The following is a 20,282-nucleotide window of genomic DNA, read 5'->3' as shown; positions in this document are numbered from 1 at the left end:
CTCTTGCCTCAAGCTCCCGAGTAGCAGGGATTACAGGCGCCCGCCACCACGCCCGGCTAATTTTTTGTATTTTTGGTAGAGACAGGGTTTCACCATGTTGGCCAGACTGGTCTCGAACTCCTGTCCTCAAGCCATCCCAAACTCGAACTCCCACCTCAGCCTCCCAAAGTGCTGGGATTACAGGTGTGAGCCACCACACCCGGCCTGTTGTAATGTTCTTATGCTGTATGTGAAGTAGTGTAATATATTTGAAAGTAGTCTGTGCTATATTAAAGATATAAATTTTGGATCCAAGCACACTAAAAAACAACAAAACTAAAAATAAAACAGAAGAACTAATGTAATAAATCAACAAGAGAAGAAAATAGATCTATAAAAAATAATCAATCCAAAAGAAGGCCATACAAGAGGGAAAAAATAATCCAAAGAACAGATGGGGGCTGGGTGCGGTGGCTCACACCTGTAATTCCAGCACTTTGGGAGGCCGAGGTGGGCAGATCACCTGAGGTAGGGAGTTTGAGACCAGCCTGACTGACATGGAGAAACCCTGTTTCTATTAAAAATACAAAATTAATTAGCCAGGCATGGTGGCACATTCCTGTAATCCCAGCTACTTGAGAGGCTGAGGCAGGGGAATCGCTTGAACCCAGGAGGCAGAGGTTGTGGTGAGCCAAGATCACGCCATTGCACTCCAGCCTGGGCAACAAGAGCAAAACTCTGTCTCAAAAAAAAAAAAAAGAACAGATGGGACAAAGAGAAAATAGCAAAACTGTATATTTAAATCCAATCACATTGATAATTACATTAAATGTAAATTGTCTAAACATGCCAATTAAGAGAAAATGACTGTCAGGTCGGATTTTAAAAAGACTCAAATTATATGCTGTCAACAAGAAACTCACTTTAAATATAAAGACATAGATAAGTTAAAAAGTAAAAAGATGGATAGATTGGGCATGGTGGCTCACGCCTATAATCCTAGCATTTTGGGAGGCCAAGGCGGGTTGATGGCTTGAATCCAGGAGTTAGAGACCAGCCTGGGCAACAAAGCAAGACCCTGTCTATACAAAAAGTAAAAAAAATTAGCCAGGTGTTGTGGTGCAAACCTGTAGTATCAACTATATGAGAGGCTAAGGCAGAAGAACAGCTTAGAACCTAGGAGGTCAAGGCTGCGGTGAGTTATAACTGCACCACTGGTTATAACTCACCACAGCCTTGGCCTCCTGGGCTCTAAGCTGTCCCCCAGCCTGGGGGACAGAGCAAAACCCTGTCTCAAGAAAATAAAAATAAAATAAAATAAAAAAATAAAAAGATGGAATAAGATATATCATGTGAACTTTAATCAAAAGAAAGCACGAGTGGCAACACTAATACCAGATGAAATGGACTTCAGAACAAGGAATATAACTAGACATGAAGAGATATGTTACATAATAATAAAGAGGTCAGTTCATAAAGAAGCCATACAATCATAAACGTGGATACACCAACAAAAAACTTTGAAATAAATAAAGCAAAAATGGGAAAAAAAAAAAAGTGGGAGGAGGGAGGAACAAATCTACAATTTAGTTAAATAATTCAAAACTCCTGTTTTGGTAACTGACAGAACAAGCAAACCTTACCATCACTACCAACCAACTTAACTTGATTGACATTTACAGAACATTCCACCCAATGACAGCAGACTACACATTCTATTCAAGTGGACATGGAACATCCACTAAAAGACGCCATTCTGGGACATAAAACAAGCCTTGGTAAATTTTAAAAAAATGAAATAATGAAATTAAATTAGAAATCAACAACAGAAAAACACTTGGGAAATCCTCAAATATATGGAGCCTAATACACTTCTAAATAACCCATGTAACAAGGAAGAAATCACAAAGGAAATTAGAAAATATTTTAAACTGGGCCGGGCCTGGTGGCTCATGCCTGTAATCCTGGCACTTTGGGAGGTCTAGGTGGGTGGATCACCTGAGGTCAGGAGTTGGAGACCAGCCTGGCCAACATGTGAAACCCTGTCTCTACCAAAAATTCAAAATTAGCTGGGCATGGTGTTATGTGCCTCTAATCCCAGCTACTCGGGAGGCTGAGGTAGGAGAATCGCTTGAACTCAGGAGGCGGAGGTTGCAGTGAGCCAGGATCACGCCACTGCACTCCAGCCTGAGCAACAGAGTGAGACTCTGTCTCAAAAAAAAAAAAAAAAAAAATTTTAAACTAAATGCAAACAAAACCCCAACATATCAAAATATGTAAGATGTAAAAGAGCAACACTCAAAAGTTTTTAGTTTTGGATTAAAAAAAAGGGAGGCTCGAATCAATAACCTAAGTTTCTACCTGAGGAATCTGAGGAGCAGGGGAAGCCAAGCACAGTGGCTCACACCTGTAATCGCAGTACTTTTGGAGGCCAGGGTGGGAGGGTCATTTAAGGCCAGGATTTCAAGGCTTGTACCAGTGTACTCCAGAGAGACCATGTCTCAAACAAAATATATGGAAAGCTCAAACCATGAAAGTTTAATAAATCTGAATGAGGGCTGGGTGCGGTGGCTCATGCCTGTAATCCCAGCACTTTGGGAGGCCGAGGCAGGCAGATCACGTGAGGTCAGAAGTTCCAGACCAGCCTGGCCAACATGGTGAAACCTCGTCTCTACTAAAAGATAAAAAATTAGCCGGGTGTGGGGGTGGGTGCCTGTAATCCCAGCTACTTGAGAGGCTGAGGCAGGAGAACAGCTTGAACCTGGGAGGAGGAGGTTCCAGCGAGCCGAGATGGTGCCACTGTACTCCAGCCTGGGCGACAGAGTGAGACTCTGTCTCAAAAAAAAAAAAAGGCTGGGTGCGGTGGCTCACACCTGTAATCCCAGCACTTTGGGATGCTGAAGCGGAAAGATCACTTGAGGTCAGGAGTTCGAGACCAAAAACCCAAAGTGTGGCACCAATTATTTGTGATGCACACAACCAAAAAGACCGTAGTATCCAGAATATTTAAAGTACGCCTACAAATCAAGACATGTACAACAGAATAATGAACAAAGGATATAAATACACAACTCACAGAAGGCCAGTAACATATGAAAAGATGGTTATCCCCGCTGGTTATTTTTTATTTATTTTTTTTGAGACGGAGTCTCACTCTGTTGCCCAGGCTGGGGTGCAATGGCATGATCTTGGCTCTTGCAACCTCTGCCTCCCGGGTTCAAGCAATTCTCCTGTCTCAGCCTCCTGAGTAGCTGGAATTACAAGCACGTGCCACCAGGCCCGGCTAATTTTTGTATTTTTAGTAAAGACGGGATTTCACCATGTTGGTCAGGCTGGTCTTGAACTCCTGACCTCAAGTGATCTGCCCACCTCGGCCTCCCAAAGTGCTGGGATTACAGGCGTGAGCCACCACGCCCAGCTCCACTGGTTATTAAGAAAATATAAATTGAAACCACAGATGAGATTCTGTTTTACACCCCACCAAACTGGTACAATTACAAAATCTGACAATTCAGCAAAGACATGGAAGACAGGAACTCTTTTACTATTGGCAGTTTAAATTGGCATCACCTTTGAAGAGCAATTTTGTATTGTCTAAAATAGACCTACATAGTTACGGCTTAACAATTCTGCTTCTTGGTATATACACTGGAGAAACCTGCACATGAGCATAAGCAGACACGTATAAGAATTTTTTTTTTTTTTTTTCAGAATTTTGTTTCTCAGACAGAGTCTTGCTCTATCACCCAGGCTGGAGTGCAGTGGTGCCATCAGCTCACTGCAGCCTTCAACTCCTGTGCTCAAGTGATCCTCTGGCCTCTGCCTCCCTAGTAGTTCAGGAAGGAATAAATTTATTTATAAAATAAATAAAAATTCCAAGAATTTATGATCCAGTATCCACTTTTTTTTTCTTTTTTTGAGGCGGAGTCTCACTCTGTCACCCAGGCTGGAGTGCAGTGGCATGATCTCATCTCACTGCAACCTCTGCCTCCTGGGTTCAAGTGATTCTCGTGCCTCAGCCTACTAACTAGCTGAGATTACAAGTGCCTGCCACCACGCTCAGCTAATTTTTTGTATTTTTAGTAGAGATAGGGTTTTGTGATGTTGGCCAGGCTGGTCTTAAACTCCTGGCCTCAAGTGATCTGCCCACCTCAGCCTCCCAAAGTGCTGGGATTACAGGCGTGAGCCACCACCTGGCCCAGTATCCACTTCTTGGTATATACTTTTGAAAACCTCATGGAGATTTGCAGAGACAAATAACTGGAACATCACTTCTAATAACAATGATTAACAAAAAAAATCAGAAGTAACCTAAATGTTCAATAACAGAAAAACAGCCAAAAAGACTTCTATGGAAGAACACAGTTGATTAAAAGAACACGATAGAACAATACTTAAAAGCTCTCCGGGCCGGGTGCGGTGGCTCATGCCTGTAATCCCAGCACTTTGGGAGGCTGAGGTGGGCGGATCACGAGGTCAGGAAATCGAGACCATCCTGGCTAACACGGTGAAACCCCATCTCTACTAAAAATACAAAAAATTAGCCGGGCGTGGTGGTGGGCGCCTGTAGTTCCAGCTACTTGAGAAGCTGAGGCAGGAGAATGGTGTGAACCCAGGAGGCGGAACTTGCAGTGAGCCGAGATCGTGCCACTGCACTCCAGCCTGGGTGACAGAGTGAGACTCCGTCTCAAAAAAAAAAAAAAAAAAAAAAAAAAAGTTCTCCAAAACACAACCTGGAATTTTAAGTTGCAAAATGTAGACCTTATGAAAAACATGTTCACATTTCCATACTTTGCCATGCCCAAAAAAGGTGTGTTACCTTTAACTGGAGACATTTAAGTTAATGACCTTGGAAAAAGATAAAAATCGTTTTTATTGGCCTGGCATGGTGGCTCACGCCTATAATCTCAGCACTTTAGAAGGTCTACACAGGCAGATCACCTGAGGTCTGGAGTTCGAGACCAGCCTGGCCAACATGGTGAACCCCCATCTCTACTAAGAATATAAAAATTAGGGCGGGGTGCAGTGGCTTATGCCTGTAATACCAGCACTTTGGGAGGCTGAAGCGGGTGGATCACATGAATCCAGGAGTTTGAGACCAGCCTGGACAACATGGTAAAACCCCATCTCTACAAAAAATACAAAAATTAGCCAGGCATGGTAGTGCATGCACCTATAGTCCCAGCTACTGGGGAGGCTGAGGTGGGAGGATCGCTTGAGCCCAGGAGGTCGAGGCTGCACTGATCTGTGATTGTACCACTGCACTTCAGCCTAGGTGACAGAGTGAGACTGTCTCAAAAAAAAAAAAAAAGAAAAAACATCTTAAAAAAACTGAAGAACTGAGATATACATGAGACAAAAGTCCAATACTGATTCACATGTAATTTGAAAAGTTAATGAATGGAAATGAAGATCTGCTCTAACCCAAGCAGATACACAGGCACACGTTTTTAGGTTGCAGACGGAAGTGTTGAACTGAGAAAAAGCCAGGGAGAGAAGCAAAGATGGTTTTGGTTGTAGATTGTTGAACTTTTTTTTCCCCCAAGACAGAGTCTTGCTCTGTCGCCCAGGCTGGAGTGTAGTGGTGCAATCTGGGCTCACTGCAACCTATGCCTTCCAGGTTCAAGCGATTCTCATGCCTCAGCCTCCCGACTAGCTGGGACTACAGGTGTGCACCCCCATGCACGGCTACTGACTGTTGAACTTTCATTTTTATTTTTTTGAGACAGAGTCTCGCTGGGTGGCCCAGGCTGGAGTGTAGTGGTGTGATCTCAGCTCACTGCAAGCTCCGCCTCCCAGGTTCATGCCATTCTCTTGCCTCAGCCTCCCGAGTAGCTGGGACTACAGGCGCGTGCCACCACACTCGGCTAATTTTTTGTATTTTTAGTAGAGACGGGGTTTCACCGTGTTAGCCAGGATGGTCTTGATCTCCTGACCTCGTGATCTGCCCGCCTCGGTCTCCCAAAGTGCTGGGATTACATGCATGAGCCACCGGGCCCGGCCCGACTGTTGAACTTTAAGCCCTAATGAATTATTAGCAATTATTTATTATTTTGAACCGGTTGCTTCTCCTGCTCCAAAAGACAGATGGTCAAGACTCAGTAGCGTGGTTTCCAAGATGTGCTTACCTCAACCGCTCTCCTTAATGTGTCTTCAGTCTGGCTTTACGGTATCCCACAGAGCAAAAATACCAAGATGGTCACCTCATCTGTCTCCCCAGATTTCAAAAGAAAAAAATTACGCCAGTCACCCTGCCTATCAGTGGGGTCATCTGGATGTAGCAACCTCATTCTGGGACTCCACATCACACTGACTGGGCACTTCCCCACAAGTGCTCTGCAATCATCCACCCTGAGCAAGCGAGGGCTCTGCCTCCGGAGATCCATTAAAGTGTGCGGGGTCCACACATTTCATGGAACACACTACATACATGGTAGTGTAGAGAAACAACTTTATAACCTAGTCATTTTCAGTAAGAAATCAGTGCTAGCCTTTGCATTTAAAAGTGTGGAAAAATTTAAATCTATTTTAACTCCGTAAGGTAATTAATAGTAAAACTAAAATAATCGGCCAGAAAGAGTTGTTTTTCAACTAGAGCCTTTTAAAACAAAAAAGATGTTTGAAACGTTTTTCTCCTACCCAAATGTTGAAATACCATACTAATGCTTCAGAGAGTAACTATATTAATGAAACATCAACAAGTTACAGATAAACATTTTAATTGATTAAATATATTACTTTCAAGATCTTTTTGAAATCGCACTTGTACTGTACTAATCAACAGCCAAAGGCAATAAAAAAGTTTAAAACCAAAAATATTCTGACATGAACACGACAGGAACCGCTGCTATGTAAAGTAACATACACTGCTCCCAAGAACAATGATATTTTTAGGAGATAATTCGTCTTAACATGTGCAAGGACAGATCTGTAATCAAAGGCTAGAAGAAATATATATTAGTGCCTGCTTTTTAAAAGTTTATTTTACATTTTAAATACAGTGTTTTTCTCATAAAAAAAAAAATCCAGGAAGTGCCTAACTCCATGGTTTCTATACCATATGTACATGAGAGCTGACAGAGAGCCTGACAAATGTTCTGGATGTAACAGTATGAACACCTATGAGCTGGGACTACTTCTGAATCAAAATTAAAAAAACACAAATTAAGCACTGCTTAAGAAAAAAATAATCCAGTTTCTGAATAAACAAAAGAGAACAGAGTTAGATATGTACAAAACCAGGTATTAAAAAACAGAAATACAGCACACAAAAAACTCAAACAACCCATATGTAGTGAACTGTATATACTGCAGTTAATGAAAACCCTCCTACAAGAAGTGATTTAGGATTTGAAATTTTAAAAATCTAAGTACTTCAGTAACAACATATAATAACAACATTAAGTGTATATTGCCATCTTTGTCATTTTCTATCTATACCACTCTCCCTTCTGAAAACAAGAATCACTAGCCAATCACTTATACAAATTTGAGGCAATTCATCCGTATTTGTTTTCAGTAAGGAAAAAAAGATGTACCTCTTCCCGTCAATAAAGAAATAATACAAATTAAAGCTATAAAATTTAAGCATGGGCATATGTATTTCCAATTCTCCTTAATAAGTAATTCCAAACTGGAATAATGTGGGGTTTGTGACTAAGTAGTAACAAATTAAAAGAAAATAGACTGCCTCTGGCAGTGACTTCCGTATTAGTGCAATGTTACTTCCCATATGCTGAATTATATTTAAACGATTTTATGTATTTTAATTCAGTAGGTGCCAATTTGAGTTTGTAAAATCCCTAATTTTATTCTTTGTGCAGAAAAGTTTCAATTTGAGATACTCTATGAAGCCAAATCAAAACAAAACAAAAAACCTGTATTTTGCTACTAGTAGTATGAATACCAAATAAAGATACAAGGATTCAAAGTTTGTGGAAGCTCCTGAAGAAAAATCTCTGAGGTGTTCTACGTATCTTGATACTTCAATTATCAATTAGTTTTGAACATTCTAGTTTAAGATTATCTCAGAAAATAATTCTCTGTAATATAACTCTGAACTAAACAGCTGCACCCAAAGCAGAAACAATCTGGGTCATTCCGAACAAGATCAAACTGAGGCCATTTCTTTTTCTATTATAATCTGTGAGGTCTTGAGTTTTTAAGTTTTAAAAATGACCTTTAATCAAAGCCAGCTGCACCTGATATAGACTTATTAACTTATGGATTTCAAATTAGAGGGCACTGTAACTACGGGCTCTCATAAGACACATGGAGCAGGCAGCAAGGGGCTACCATCAGCCGGGTAAGGTCAACGTTGGGGTGTTTTATTTTGGAGACTTTAAATATTTAACATGTAGCTCAGGTAACTTCAGCATCCACTAGTGACTCTGCTGGTCAGCACCCAAGGACTGGATGAGTCTGAGGAATCTCCTCTAACCCCAAAGTATGAATGCTAAAGAGTCTCAAGGAAATTTTGATTCCCAGCAAGAGTTCACAAACCATCAGACCAATATCAATAAGGTAAACTCTGACTCTAATGCTCCACAAAAGTAAAAAGAAACTTCCAAATTAAATGTCATCTTCTGCCCAACCCTAGACTCCAGACTTTGTAACAACATTTTTATCTAGTATAATAGACTCTGTAGTAGACTGATTTTGACCTCCACAAAGAGTAGGAGTTGTCAAACTTGAGGAGATAGACTCCTCTCCCTGGATATTGGTGGCTGCCAGCATACACCTCCTCATGACAGTCCCGTCGGTACACAGGCACAATCTCATCCAGGAGAGGCTTGTTGGCATTCTTTTTGGCTTTCTCTTCACAACTGATGTTTTCTGTAAGAACAGAGACAAGTCAATGAACAGATTCAGGAAAACCACACTTGCATCAAGCAATTAAAATCTATCCTTTCTTTTTTTTTTGGAGACAGAGTCTTGCTCTGTCACCCAGGATGGAATGCAGTGGCGTGATCTCAGCTCATTGCAACCTCTGCCTCCTGGGTTCAAGCAATTCTCCTGCCTCAGCTTCAAAGTAGCTGGGGATTACAGGCGTGCACCACTACACCCAGATAATTTTTGTATTTTTAGGAGAGAGAGGGTTTCACCATGTTGGCCAGGATTGTCTCGATCTCCCGACCTTGTGATCTGCCTGCCTCAGCTTCCCAAAGTGCTGGGATTACAGGCATGAGCCACTGTGCCCAGCCTATCCTTTCTTTGAGAAACTGCTCTTGTTGGGAATTCTGTTGAACCATTTAACAAGTTATGTGCATGTGAGCATTTATTAGTTCATTCATTCATTCATTCACTCACTCACTCATTCAAATACCACAGTATGTGCTATATATCAAACCCTGTTCTGAGTCCTGGGAGCCCAGTGATGAACATCTAGTGGTAGCAGTGGTCAGCATCCTATCTCTTTCTGTGCTTACTACCATTCCTATTTCTAGGTCCCATTTTCCCCTTTCCATAGCCATTCAATTTCTAATTCATCCCCAGGAATTTCATTCATCTAAGTAACATGAAAATGTTGCTCTCATCATCCTCCTTCTGACCAATATTTAGAAAGATGGAAGATGATTTGTGAGGACTATTGCTTTCTGTATATCTTAAATATAAGCAGTAAAATGAAAAAACCATAGTAGGGAGATAGGCATTCAGAGATACTCTGAAAATTCAATTATTTTCACTAGGTCAATTTAACCCAGAGATGATCTAAGTGGCAAAAAATGGGCTCTGAAAGGTTTGCCCTGACTAATAGTTTTCTGAACTGTAATGCTATGAGGTTAGGAAAAAAAAATGCCTCTAGAAACCTACAGGAATGAGAAAATTATGAACCAGCTTCGAAGTCTCAGTTTAACATATTTAATACAAACCAGCTCAAAGAAAAGAGGTCAAAAGAGTATTCAGCATAGAAGACAAGACTTTCAGGTTTATGGGGTTTTTTTTGTTTGTTTCTTTTTTGTTTTTTTAAGAGATTGGGACTACAGGCATGGATTTTCAGGTTTATAACATGGCAGAGTGAATTCTGGCAACACAAATTAACTGAGTGATGCCTGTCAATGGCCACTATCGGGAATTTAAAACAAGGTAAGTTTGAGAAATTCTCACCGTCCATAGCAGATTAAGGAGATACGATGATTGACTATAATGTGGCATCCTGGAATGGATCTTGGAACATTAGGTAAAAACTAAAAACATCTGAATAAATATGGACTTTAGTTAATTAATGAATCAATGTATCAATATTGTTTCACTAGCTGTGATGAGTGCACCACAGTACAATGTAAGATGCTAACAAGAGAGGGAACTTGGTGCAGGGTATATGCGTACTCTTTGTACTATCTTTGTAACTTTTCTGTAAATCTACAACTATTCTAAAATTAAAAGTTCATTTAAAAAAAGCAGATGGCACTCTTATAAAGGTAGGTTAAAACCAGATTTACTTTACCACAGAAATACCTATAATTAAGCATGTTTCACGTGCAAATGAGAAATACAGAACCATCCAAAATGTACACTATTGTTGACATCCAAGAAATAGACTGGTCCATTGATTCAAGACTCAAATCTTGTTCTAAATCTATAAAACTAAAGATTACCGGGATAGATGAAAAGGCATCTTTTATGAATTTAAGCTAAGGTTTAGGACCTGTAAACAGTGAAGAAAGTGGAGAATTAAAACAGGAGGATGTGTTACCATCCATGCTTCTTCAGAGAAAGCAAACTCCTCTGTCTACCTTTCAAGACCTAAGGAAGAAAAACCAAAACAAAAAACAAAAAACTCAGACTCTTCTACCATATGAAATACAAGACACGGTAGGACAGTAGCTTCTAAGGCATAGGGACAAATACAGTTTGTGAGCTAAATCTTTAAATGGGACAAAGTGACGCTCACGTAATAAACAATTCTTAGGAATGATAAAGCTTCACTGCTGTGAGGCTAAAATGTTTTAGCTGCAAATCATTTTATGATTAGGAATGGTACAAGCACAGGGAATGCCATCTTTCATTTGAGGGACATATTAGAACTAAGATCAAGGATATTAAGGTTCTCACCTCTAGAAATGAACCCCTGCCATTTTCACTAGTGATCTTCCCAACACCAATATAACCCCAAAACTATCATCAGCTGAGGGTTCAGACTCGGCAGTAACCACCTTTTAGAAGCTCTCTAATAGGCAAGCCAGGAGAAATACACTACCTCAACCAACTTCTGAACAGAGAATTCTTATTCACAAAGTTCTTTTTTTTTTTTTGAGACGGAGTCTGGCTCTGTCGCCCAGGCTGGAGTGCAATGGCACGATCTTGGGTCACTGCAATCTCCACCTCCCGGGTTCAAGCGATTCTCCTGCCTCAGTCTCCCAAGTAGCTGGGATTACAGGCACGCGCCACCATGCCCGGCTAATTTTTGTACTTTTAGTAGAGATGGGGTTTCACCATGTTGGCCACCTGACCTCAGGTGATCCACCCGCCTCAGGCTCCCAAAGTACTGGGATTACAGGTTTCAGCCACTGCACCTGGCCATCTTGTTTTTTTCTTTTTCTTTTTTTTTGAGATGGGTTCTGGCTCTGTGGCCCAGGCTGGGGTGAACTGACTTGATCTCAGCTCACTGCAACCTCTACCTCCTAGGCTCAAGCAATCTTCCCACCTCAGCCTCCCAAGTAGCTGGGACTACAGGTACACGCCACCACGCCCAGCTAGTTTTTTGTATTTTTGGTAGAGACAGGGTTTCACCATGTTGCCCAGGCTGGTCTTGAACTCCTGAGCTCTGGCAATCCATCCGCTTTGGCCTCCCGAAGTGCTGAGATTACAGGCAGGGGCCACCGTGCCTGGCCTTACAAAGCTCTTTTTAAGTACAGTAATTTGTACACATACAAAAAACTTTCCTTCCCAGACATCTGCAGAGAGTCTGACTTTAATGAGTCCCTGTGATGCAACAGAAAGGACAGAACAGGTTCTGATGTTGTTGAAGGTCACATGAGAAACAGTAGTGCCCCCTGGCCAATCTGCTACAGTCCTGCTCTCTAACTGCTTTTTTTTTTTTTTTTTTTAGAGGGAGGGCCTAGCTCTGTCGCTCGGGCTGGAATGCGGTGGCATGATCATATAGCTCACTACAGCCTCGAATTCCTGGACTCAAGTGATCCTCTTGCCTCAGCCTTCCATGTACCTGGGACTACAGGTACATGCCACCACACCCAGCTAACTAAAAATAATTTTTTTTCATAGAGATGGGGTGTCACTCTACAAAACTGGTTGCCCAGACTGGTCTTAAACTTCTGGTCTCAAGAGATCTTCCTTACTTGGCCTCCCCAAAGCTGAGATTATAGTCGTGAGCCGCCGTGCCCAGACAGGCTTTTTCTTTTTTTTATTTTTGAGACGAAGTCTCGCTCTGTCACCCAGGCTGGAGTGCAGTGGTGTGATCTCGGCTCACTACAACCTCTGCCTCCCAGGTTCAAGTGATTCTCCTGCCTCAGCCTCCCAAAGCAGCTGGGATTACAGGCGCCTGCCACCACGCTTGGCTAATTTTTATATTTTCAGTAGAGACAGGGCTTCACCATGTTGGCCAGACTGGTCTCGAACTCCTGACCTTGTGATCCGCCCACCTCAGCCTCCCAAAGTGTTGGGATTACAAGCGTGAGCCACCGCACCTGGCTCAGGCTTTTTCAATCTTACATTTTTTCTTTCTGTCTCAGTCAGTATTATTTATGGGCAATGCTTTACCTTGCTGGTGGTATTCAGGAATAAAGACTGATGAAAACAAAATGCCACATAAGACAAAGCAGCTCATGCTTCCATATTTACCAGCTAGAATCTTGACCTGTGGTATAATGAAGGATTTTAAATCTGCTTCTGTCGTTAAGAGTCAATCTGCAAGATGTACTGAAATTTCTGGGATACTCCGATGGTTCATGTAGATAATGGTACGGAATTATCTTTGGATTATCTTTTGATTAGCATTAAATATTAACTGTTAAATTGAATATTAAACTTAATTTCAAGAAATGTTATGGTACACCTGCTGTGTATGTTTCTGTAGATAGCCCCAGAGGCCCCAGGGTGTTGCATGGTATGGTAATATGATTGGACAACTCTGTACTTCACAAATTGATAGAACTTTCAGGCTTATTCCATGTACTTTCAACAGTATCTTTTTAACTTTACCCCACTGTAATCTGTAAAGCAACATTGCCAACCCTCTTCAAGAACAAGCAGTCTGTTTACAAGCCACCTGAAAGGTCAGTTAGTCCGGAAGAACTGAGACATGGTGCTTTTCCATTCTCACAGGGCATGCATTCCATATCACTTTCAATCAAGTCAACAAATAAATTAAGTGCTTATTAAGTGTATATAAACAAACCCTACATTCTAACTTTCCTGGGTAACAAAAATAAACAGACCATCTTCTCAAAAAGCAATACATTTATAACCTTTTTCTTAGACCAAGATATTTTAGACTGTCCTTTAAAACACCCAATTTTGTCTACTTATTCAGAGGAAGTAAAAAAATTCCACTCTAGCAAAATAGGGATTTCCAAATGGAAAAATAATTGAAATTTTTTTTAAGTGGAATGTTCTGGTGAGTTTCTGTATTTACATAAAAAATTTTAGAATAATGACCTAAAAAGCTAATATCAACAATATAATTTAAATAAATGCCAGGGTTGACAGGAATTCTTACTTGCTCCTCTAAAATTTTTCAAAGTAGGCCGAGCCGTGGCTCACGCCTGTAATCCCAGCACTTTGTGAGGCCGAGGAGGGTGGATCACAAAGTCAGGAGTTCGAGACCAGCCTGACCAACATGGTGAAACCTCGTCTCTACTAAAAATACAAAAAATTAGCTGGGCACAGTGGTGCGTGCCTGTAATCCCAGCTACTCAGGAGGCTGAGGCAGGACAATCGCTTGAACCTAAGAGGCCGAGACTATAGTGAGCAGAGATCATGCCACTGCACTCCAGCCTCGGCAACAGAGTGAGACTCCGTCTCAAAAAAAAAAAAAATTTTTTTTTTCGAAGTGATCTTGCGTATTTGGCTTTTCAACACACAAGGTTAGAAGTAAAATAGTATTCAGAAAGGAGTAAAATAGCAAATTGCCACATAGATTTTCCTGGCATTCAGAAAAATTCAGGTTCAGGCCCCAGTCCCCTACAGGAGCCTGGCCTCACAACCTTTTCAGCCCAAGGTCCCACTAATGAAGAAAGTGCTCCCTAACCGTGAAGTGTTAGTCAGGAAGCATAAGGCTGGGTGACACCTGAACTATGTACCATTTCTGCCAACACACAACCCAGCAGCTACTGAATATGGACCAAGGGTTCTACCTTCTTCCTCCTCGTCGTCATCGCTGGACTCACTGACATGCACGCTGACAGCAGTGTTTGGAGAGTCTGTCCATTCAAAATACACCCCAAACCCAATGTCATAATTGTCTGTAGCAAATTCCCAAAAGAGATATGATCCTTCTTCATGGGTGGGTACTCGAACAGTGACCACTTCTCCTCGGCCCACTGTAATCACGGAATCTGCATCCTGCTGAATCTTCTCTTTGAAGTCTTTGATCTGAGGTCGTGTCCACATGGATGGAGCTGCTATTACTGGAAGAGATTCTAAAGGCAACAGGAATTAAAAAGCTAAAGAAAAAGAGCCTTCACCCGGCAGGTAGCCACATTTTCATAGGACTACCTGATCAGTTGTACTCAGGCACCAAGTACAATATGGTCTAGCTTAGATCAAGGACTTGGAGGAATAAAAAAGCTTCCCCATGGGATTCTCTCCAGATTACTATGTTTAACAATGTTGCAGGCACTCAGAGGTCATCATACTTCTTCAAGTAACAATGGCAGCCCACAATTTTAGAATCAAATTTTTTTCAGCACTCCCTCTATGAGGATTCAAGAATGACCTTGGGAAGGCCCCAGCTGGAGTGAGGGAAATATTCTAGCAAAGAAGAGAGATTCTGGCTTTAGGAATAAATTACTCTTGTGGATGTGAACAAAGAAAGCTGGACTTTGACTTCAGCCTGTCTGTTGAAAAATTCTTCAACTCCGACTATCCCAAAGTTCTAGGGGCTATTCTAAAGGAGCTCAAAGAAACAAAAACTCGGACAGGATTAGAACCACTAGGGATTGAGAAAAAGGGGTAAAGTCTTGTTACTGAGCAGTATCTATGTGCACTTGACTATGCAATAAGTTTTTCAAAGTTAGTCACAGAGCCTTTGAAATATTTTCTCTCATTTGAAAATGCTAGTATAATCCCTTGATAAAAAAAAAAAAGGGAAGGGGGCAGTAAACTAAGGGATTTCAAAGCCTTTTCTGAAGCAATTATTACTTGTTCTAAACAGACAAGGAAGATCTCTGAAACCAGATTTCTTATGAACCATACCACTATCCCTGACCACTGTCACTGAAATGCTCTCCTCTTCCTCCTTAGTTAACTCCTCTTGCTTCAGATATCTCAGGTCAATTGTCCCTTCCTCTGGGAAGCCTCTGGTGGCCTCTCTGACTAGGTCACACTTCCCTGTTTTACATTCTCTCAAAGATAATGTACCTCTCTCTCCATCATACTTATCGCAGCTACAATCTACATTTTCTGTGTGTTATTTTGCCTTACCACTGTACCCCTAGCACTCAGGAAACCTTCAACTAATTGCTGAATGAACAAATGAGCTGCCCATGGAAAGCTAGTAGAGCTTTGAAAATGCAGTTATTTTCTAGGCAACATGATACGTTAGTCTCAAAAATATATCTATTTATATGGTAGCCAGCCTCCAGGATGGTCCCCAGGGATCCTCACCTCTGGGTCTTCATGCACTTGTGAGGTACCACCCACAATATATTAGGATTGGTATGTGTGACCAACAGAATATGGTGGGAGTTCCAAAGTCAAGGCATAAAAGACACTGCCACTTCTGCTAGGGGAAGCCAGTAACTGTTTTGAGGACCCCCAAGAAGCCCTATGGAGAGGCTTCATGGGGCCAGGAATTGAGCTTCCGGCCAAAATCCAGCCATATGAGGGAACCATTTTGGAAGCAGATCTTCTAGTCCTGGCATCAACATCTTGACTGCAATCTCATGAGGGAGTCTAAGTCAGAGCCATTCAGCTAAACTGCTCCTGAAATCCTGACCTACTGAAGCTGTGCAAAATAGTAATAAATGTTTATTGTTATTTCAAGCTACTAAATTTAGGTGTAATTTGTTTTTGTTTTTCTTTTTTTTGAGACAGAGTCTTGCTTTGTCACCCAGGCAGGTGGAATCATAGTTCACTGCAGTCTCAAACTCTTGGGCTCAAGTGATCTTCCTGCCTCAGCCACCCAGAGTGCTGGGATTACAGGTATGAGCCACTGTGCCCAGCCTGTAATTTGTTATGCAGCAACAGATAATTTATTTATATGTATATATATGATAAGACAAAACATAACTTTTGTCTTAAAAGTGTCCAAAGACATCTGATTTGCTCTTCTACACTGGTCTGTATGAGTCACCCAAGCATCAGATTCAGACTAAAAAGAGTAAAAAAAATGTTCAACTCTCACAAATATGTAATCGTTCTCAAAAGCTAATTATAACCTGACTTCATGACTTTTACCTTTCACAGATTCGGAATTAGGACATCTGGACAAACACATATGCAAAACCTACCTTTTGGTCCATTCTCCAGGGCTTCTTCTGCAGCTTCTGGTTCCAGTTCTTTTTCGGAGCTCTCAGTGTGTGTTTTGGCCTGTCCATTAACCGACATCATATTACTTGGTACAGGTGCATTCACTTTTGATGATGTAGGCAAGGAAGACCCAGCCACTACTACTTCCTGTTGTTTCTGTAATGCTGCCTACAAATCAAGAGAAAGTGAAGACACACTGACCAGGAAGGCTAGCAAATAGGACATCTGCCCTGGAGTACATCTGATACCATGCTTTTGCCCTACCAAAGTGCTATGCTCAAGAAATTACTAATAAATTTTTATCAGTTTTTATCCTGTCTATAATATTAGTAGTACAATATCAAACTGACAGCTGAAAATAATAAAAAATCAATAAAAATTAATGTGGACAAAAACCTGCAACTAAGGCTCACATTTCTGTGATCTGAGAATCACCATAAAAACTAACCAGGAAAAACTGAAGTAAGTAAAGCCAGAAGTGGCTCACACCTGTAATCCCAGCACTTCAAGAGGCCAGGGTGGGTGGATCATTTGAGGTCAGGAGCTCAAGACCAGCCTAACCAACATGGTGAAACCCCGTCTCTACTAAAAATACAAAATTAGCTGGGCACGGTGGCGCATGCCTGTAATCCCAGCTACTCGGCAGGCTGAGGCAGGAGAATTGCTTGAACCCGGGAGGCGGAGGTTGCAGTGAGCTGAGATCATGCCATTGCATTCCAGCCTGAGCAACAAGAGCGAAACTCCATCTCAAAAAAAAAAAAAAAAAAAAAAAAAAAAAAAAAAAAAAAAAAAAAGTAGAAATAACCCAAAATAAAACTATTAAAGGCAAAAATTGAACACAGTAACATGTGCTCTTAAAATTGATGGAAGAAAAAAATCTTGATAAACTTTAAATATACAAAATTTGAATTAGAAAAATTAAACTTGGTGGGAATAGTCACAGAAGAAAATTCACAAAGGCAGAAGCTATAACTGGCAAAATCTGGTATGGGACCCCAAAGTAATAAAAAAATCAAATATGGACAATTATTCTAACATAATTGACCCCAAAAAATCAATACATTAAAACTTCAGGGAAAAGTTATGATCACAATGAAATTGAAAATTGTTAATCGTGTTGTAAAATGCTGACCTAAGAATTAAACAGATTTACAGGATGTAATTTGAGGTTAAAAATATTTTCTCAATGAAAATTTGTCACTGTTTATATAGTTATGATTGAAATGTGTATTCACAAATATAAAATCAAAATGTCCTCTGAGTCAAAATGGCCATAAAAACATCTTAAATCCAAAGGACTATTTTGGGACATTCCTATTCTAAATCAATATGGACAGATACTACTTCAAATATCTGAGTATTACTTAGGTAACTTTGGTGGGGAACTATAAATTGAATTACAACATACATGTAGAAAAGTGTACAAATGATAAATTACACAGCTTGATCAATTTTCATAAATCAAACACATCCATGTAACTAATACTCAGATCAAGACAGTATCTGCATCCAGAATATTCCCTGGTACCCCTTTCTGGGCACCTGCCCTGAAGGGTAACAACTATTCTGACTTCTAACACTATAGATTTGCTTTGCCTATTTTAAAACTTTAAAGAAATGGGTTGTATAGTATACGTTCTTTTTTATGTCTGGCTACCTTCACTCAACATTACTTTTATAAGCTACATCTATAGGGTCACAAGTAATTGTATTTTGTTGTTTGCATTACTATTAAGTTATTCCATCATGAAAAGATAAAATCTATTCTACTGCTGATGAGCATTTGGGCATGTAAGCAATGTTTTAAACTAAAACATTGTCACAAGTAAGCAAGTATGCATATGTTCACTGCAGGAAAAAAAATACACACACACACATACACACACACACGGAAAAAGGCTTTAGGATCCCATGGGGTAGGGATAATGATATATTTTGGCATATCTCTACACACATTTCATTGAATGTATCATTTACAAGCCAATTACTTAAATGAATAGCAACGCCACTCTTTGCTGCTAATATAGGTTAATAATATGCTTAAGATTTTAAGATATCTTCTTCCAAGGTCTGGATTTTCAGTAATTTCCACGTCAATTTTCTAGAAGGGATACTAGCTTCCAGAAAAAGTACCTAAAATCAAAACAAGTCAGCACATTCAGAACATTTACTGCATGACAGGAAAGCAAAAGAGCATTTTTGATGATCAATAGGCCCAGCTCAAATGGTCCCTCATCTCCACTAATCCTTTCTTGAAAGGCTCTAGCAGAAAAACAACTTTCTCTGGGATCCCCCGACCATGAATCTATTGTACTACATGTAATAGATTGTAATGATATATTTACATACTCTCTTCCTGTTATTAGGAACTTTAAAGCACAGAAAGGTATCCAAGCAATGTAACAAACACCCACAAATGTATCTACACCCCAAAATTAACAAATGTGTTCATTTTGCTATTTACATAAAAATTAATATTTTATAGGAGTAAAGTTCCCTTTGTTCCTTGCCCAGTCCCTTTCCTTTTCTCTTCTCAGAAGCAACCAATCAATTTGATAAACTGAGTTTGATCACTCTAATCTCAATTATGGCTTTTTTTTTTTTTTTTGAGATGGAGTTTTGCTTTTGTTGCCCAGGCTGGAGTGCAATGGCACAATCTTGGCTCACTGAAACCTCCACCTCCTAGGTTCAAGTGATTCTCCTCCTTCAGCCTCACCAGTAGCTGAGATTACAGACATGTACGACCATGCCTGGCTAATTTTGTATTTTTAATAGAGATGGGGTTTCTCCATATTGGTCAGGCTGTTCTCGAACTCCCAACCTCAGGTGATCCACCCACCTCAGCCTCCCAAAGTGCTGGGATTACAGGCGTGTGTCACCGCACTTGGCCTATGGCATTTTTTTTTTTTTTCAAGACAGGGTCTCACTCTGCCACCCAGGCGGGAATGTAGTGGCACCATCATAGCTCATTACAGCCTCAAACTCCTGAGCTCAAGTGATCCTCCTGCCTCAGCCTCCCAAGTAACTGGGACTAGAGGCGTGCACCACCATGCCCAGCTAATTTTTTTTTCTTTTTTTAAGAGATGGGGTCTCCCTATGTTGCCCAGGCTGGTCTCAAACTCCTGGCCTCAAGCAACCATTTTGGCCTTAGCTTCCCCAAGTGCTGGGATTAAAGGCATGAGCCACTATGCCCAGCCTCCATTATGGCTTTCTAGTTTTGTTTCAAAGATTTGTGGTTTTGTCCTATTTGACTTTCTTCTCATTAAATGATAGCAACCTATAAACAGGACAGCGTGTGTGTGCTATTAAAAATGATCTCACTGCCTATCAAAGAAGCAGGAAAATGGAAGTGAAACTAAAGTAGAAACAGGCTTCAGAGGAGAGAGAATAAATCTCTCAAAAATACCACCTATTATCTTGAATAAACTCTGGTTTGGCATCTTTTCCTCCTCTTCAGGATTACAAAAAACTTGCAGTGCTTTTTAACTTCTAACTGATGCCAAAGACTCAGGAGAAAAGGTTGTTTAGTAAGAATACACATTTTCAAGGAATTTAAAGAGTTTGGCAAAAACAACAAAGATTATTTCATGCAGTAAGAAATGCTGAGCAACTATAATGTAACACTTTTCTTCACTCAGATTTTTTGGCAGGTG

General features: G+C 40.6%; 1 protein-coding gene and 1 pseudogene across 2 annotated transcripts in view; both read right to left on the bottom strand.

The window, feature by feature from the left end:
- Positions 1-6,681: 6,681 nt before the first annotated feature.
- LOC115835045 lies at positions 6,682-8,561 on the bottom strand (annotated as a pseudogene). The gene is made up of 2 exons (XR_004029987.1): positions 8,490-8,561; positions 6,682-8,236 (listed from the first exon to the last, which is right to left on the bottom strand). The product of XR_004029987.1 is annotated as an uncharacterized LOC115835045 (transcript).
- ACBD3 (acyl-CoA binding domain containing 3) overlaps positions 6,682-20,282 on the bottom strand; it is a 45,453-nt gene continuing 31,852 nt past the window's right edge. Inside the window, exons 6-8 of the mRNA XM_003275099.4 lie at positions 16,611-16,797; positions 14,295-14,579; positions 6,682-8,814 (exon numbers count right to left, since the gene is read on the bottom strand). Of these exons, the coding sequence (XP_003275147.2) occupies positions 8,603-8,814; positions 14,295-14,579; positions 16,611-16,797 (684 nt within the window). The 3' untranslated portion in view covers positions 6,682-8,602. The remainder of the gene's footprint in view (positions 8,815-14,294; positions 14,580-16,610; positions 16,798-20,282) is intronic.

This window comes from Nomascus leucogenys, chromosome 5, assembly GCF_006542625.1.
Source record: "Nomascus leucogenys isolate Asia chromosome 5, Asia_NLE_v1, whole genome shotgun sequence".
Classification (NCBI taxonomy): domain Eukaryota; kingdom Metazoa; phylum Chordata; class Mammalia; order Primates; family Hylobatidae; genus Nomascus; species Nomascus leucogenys.
The sequence above is the reverse complement of the archived record's forward strand: the minus strand, read 5'-3'. Positions and strand labels throughout refer to the sequence as shown.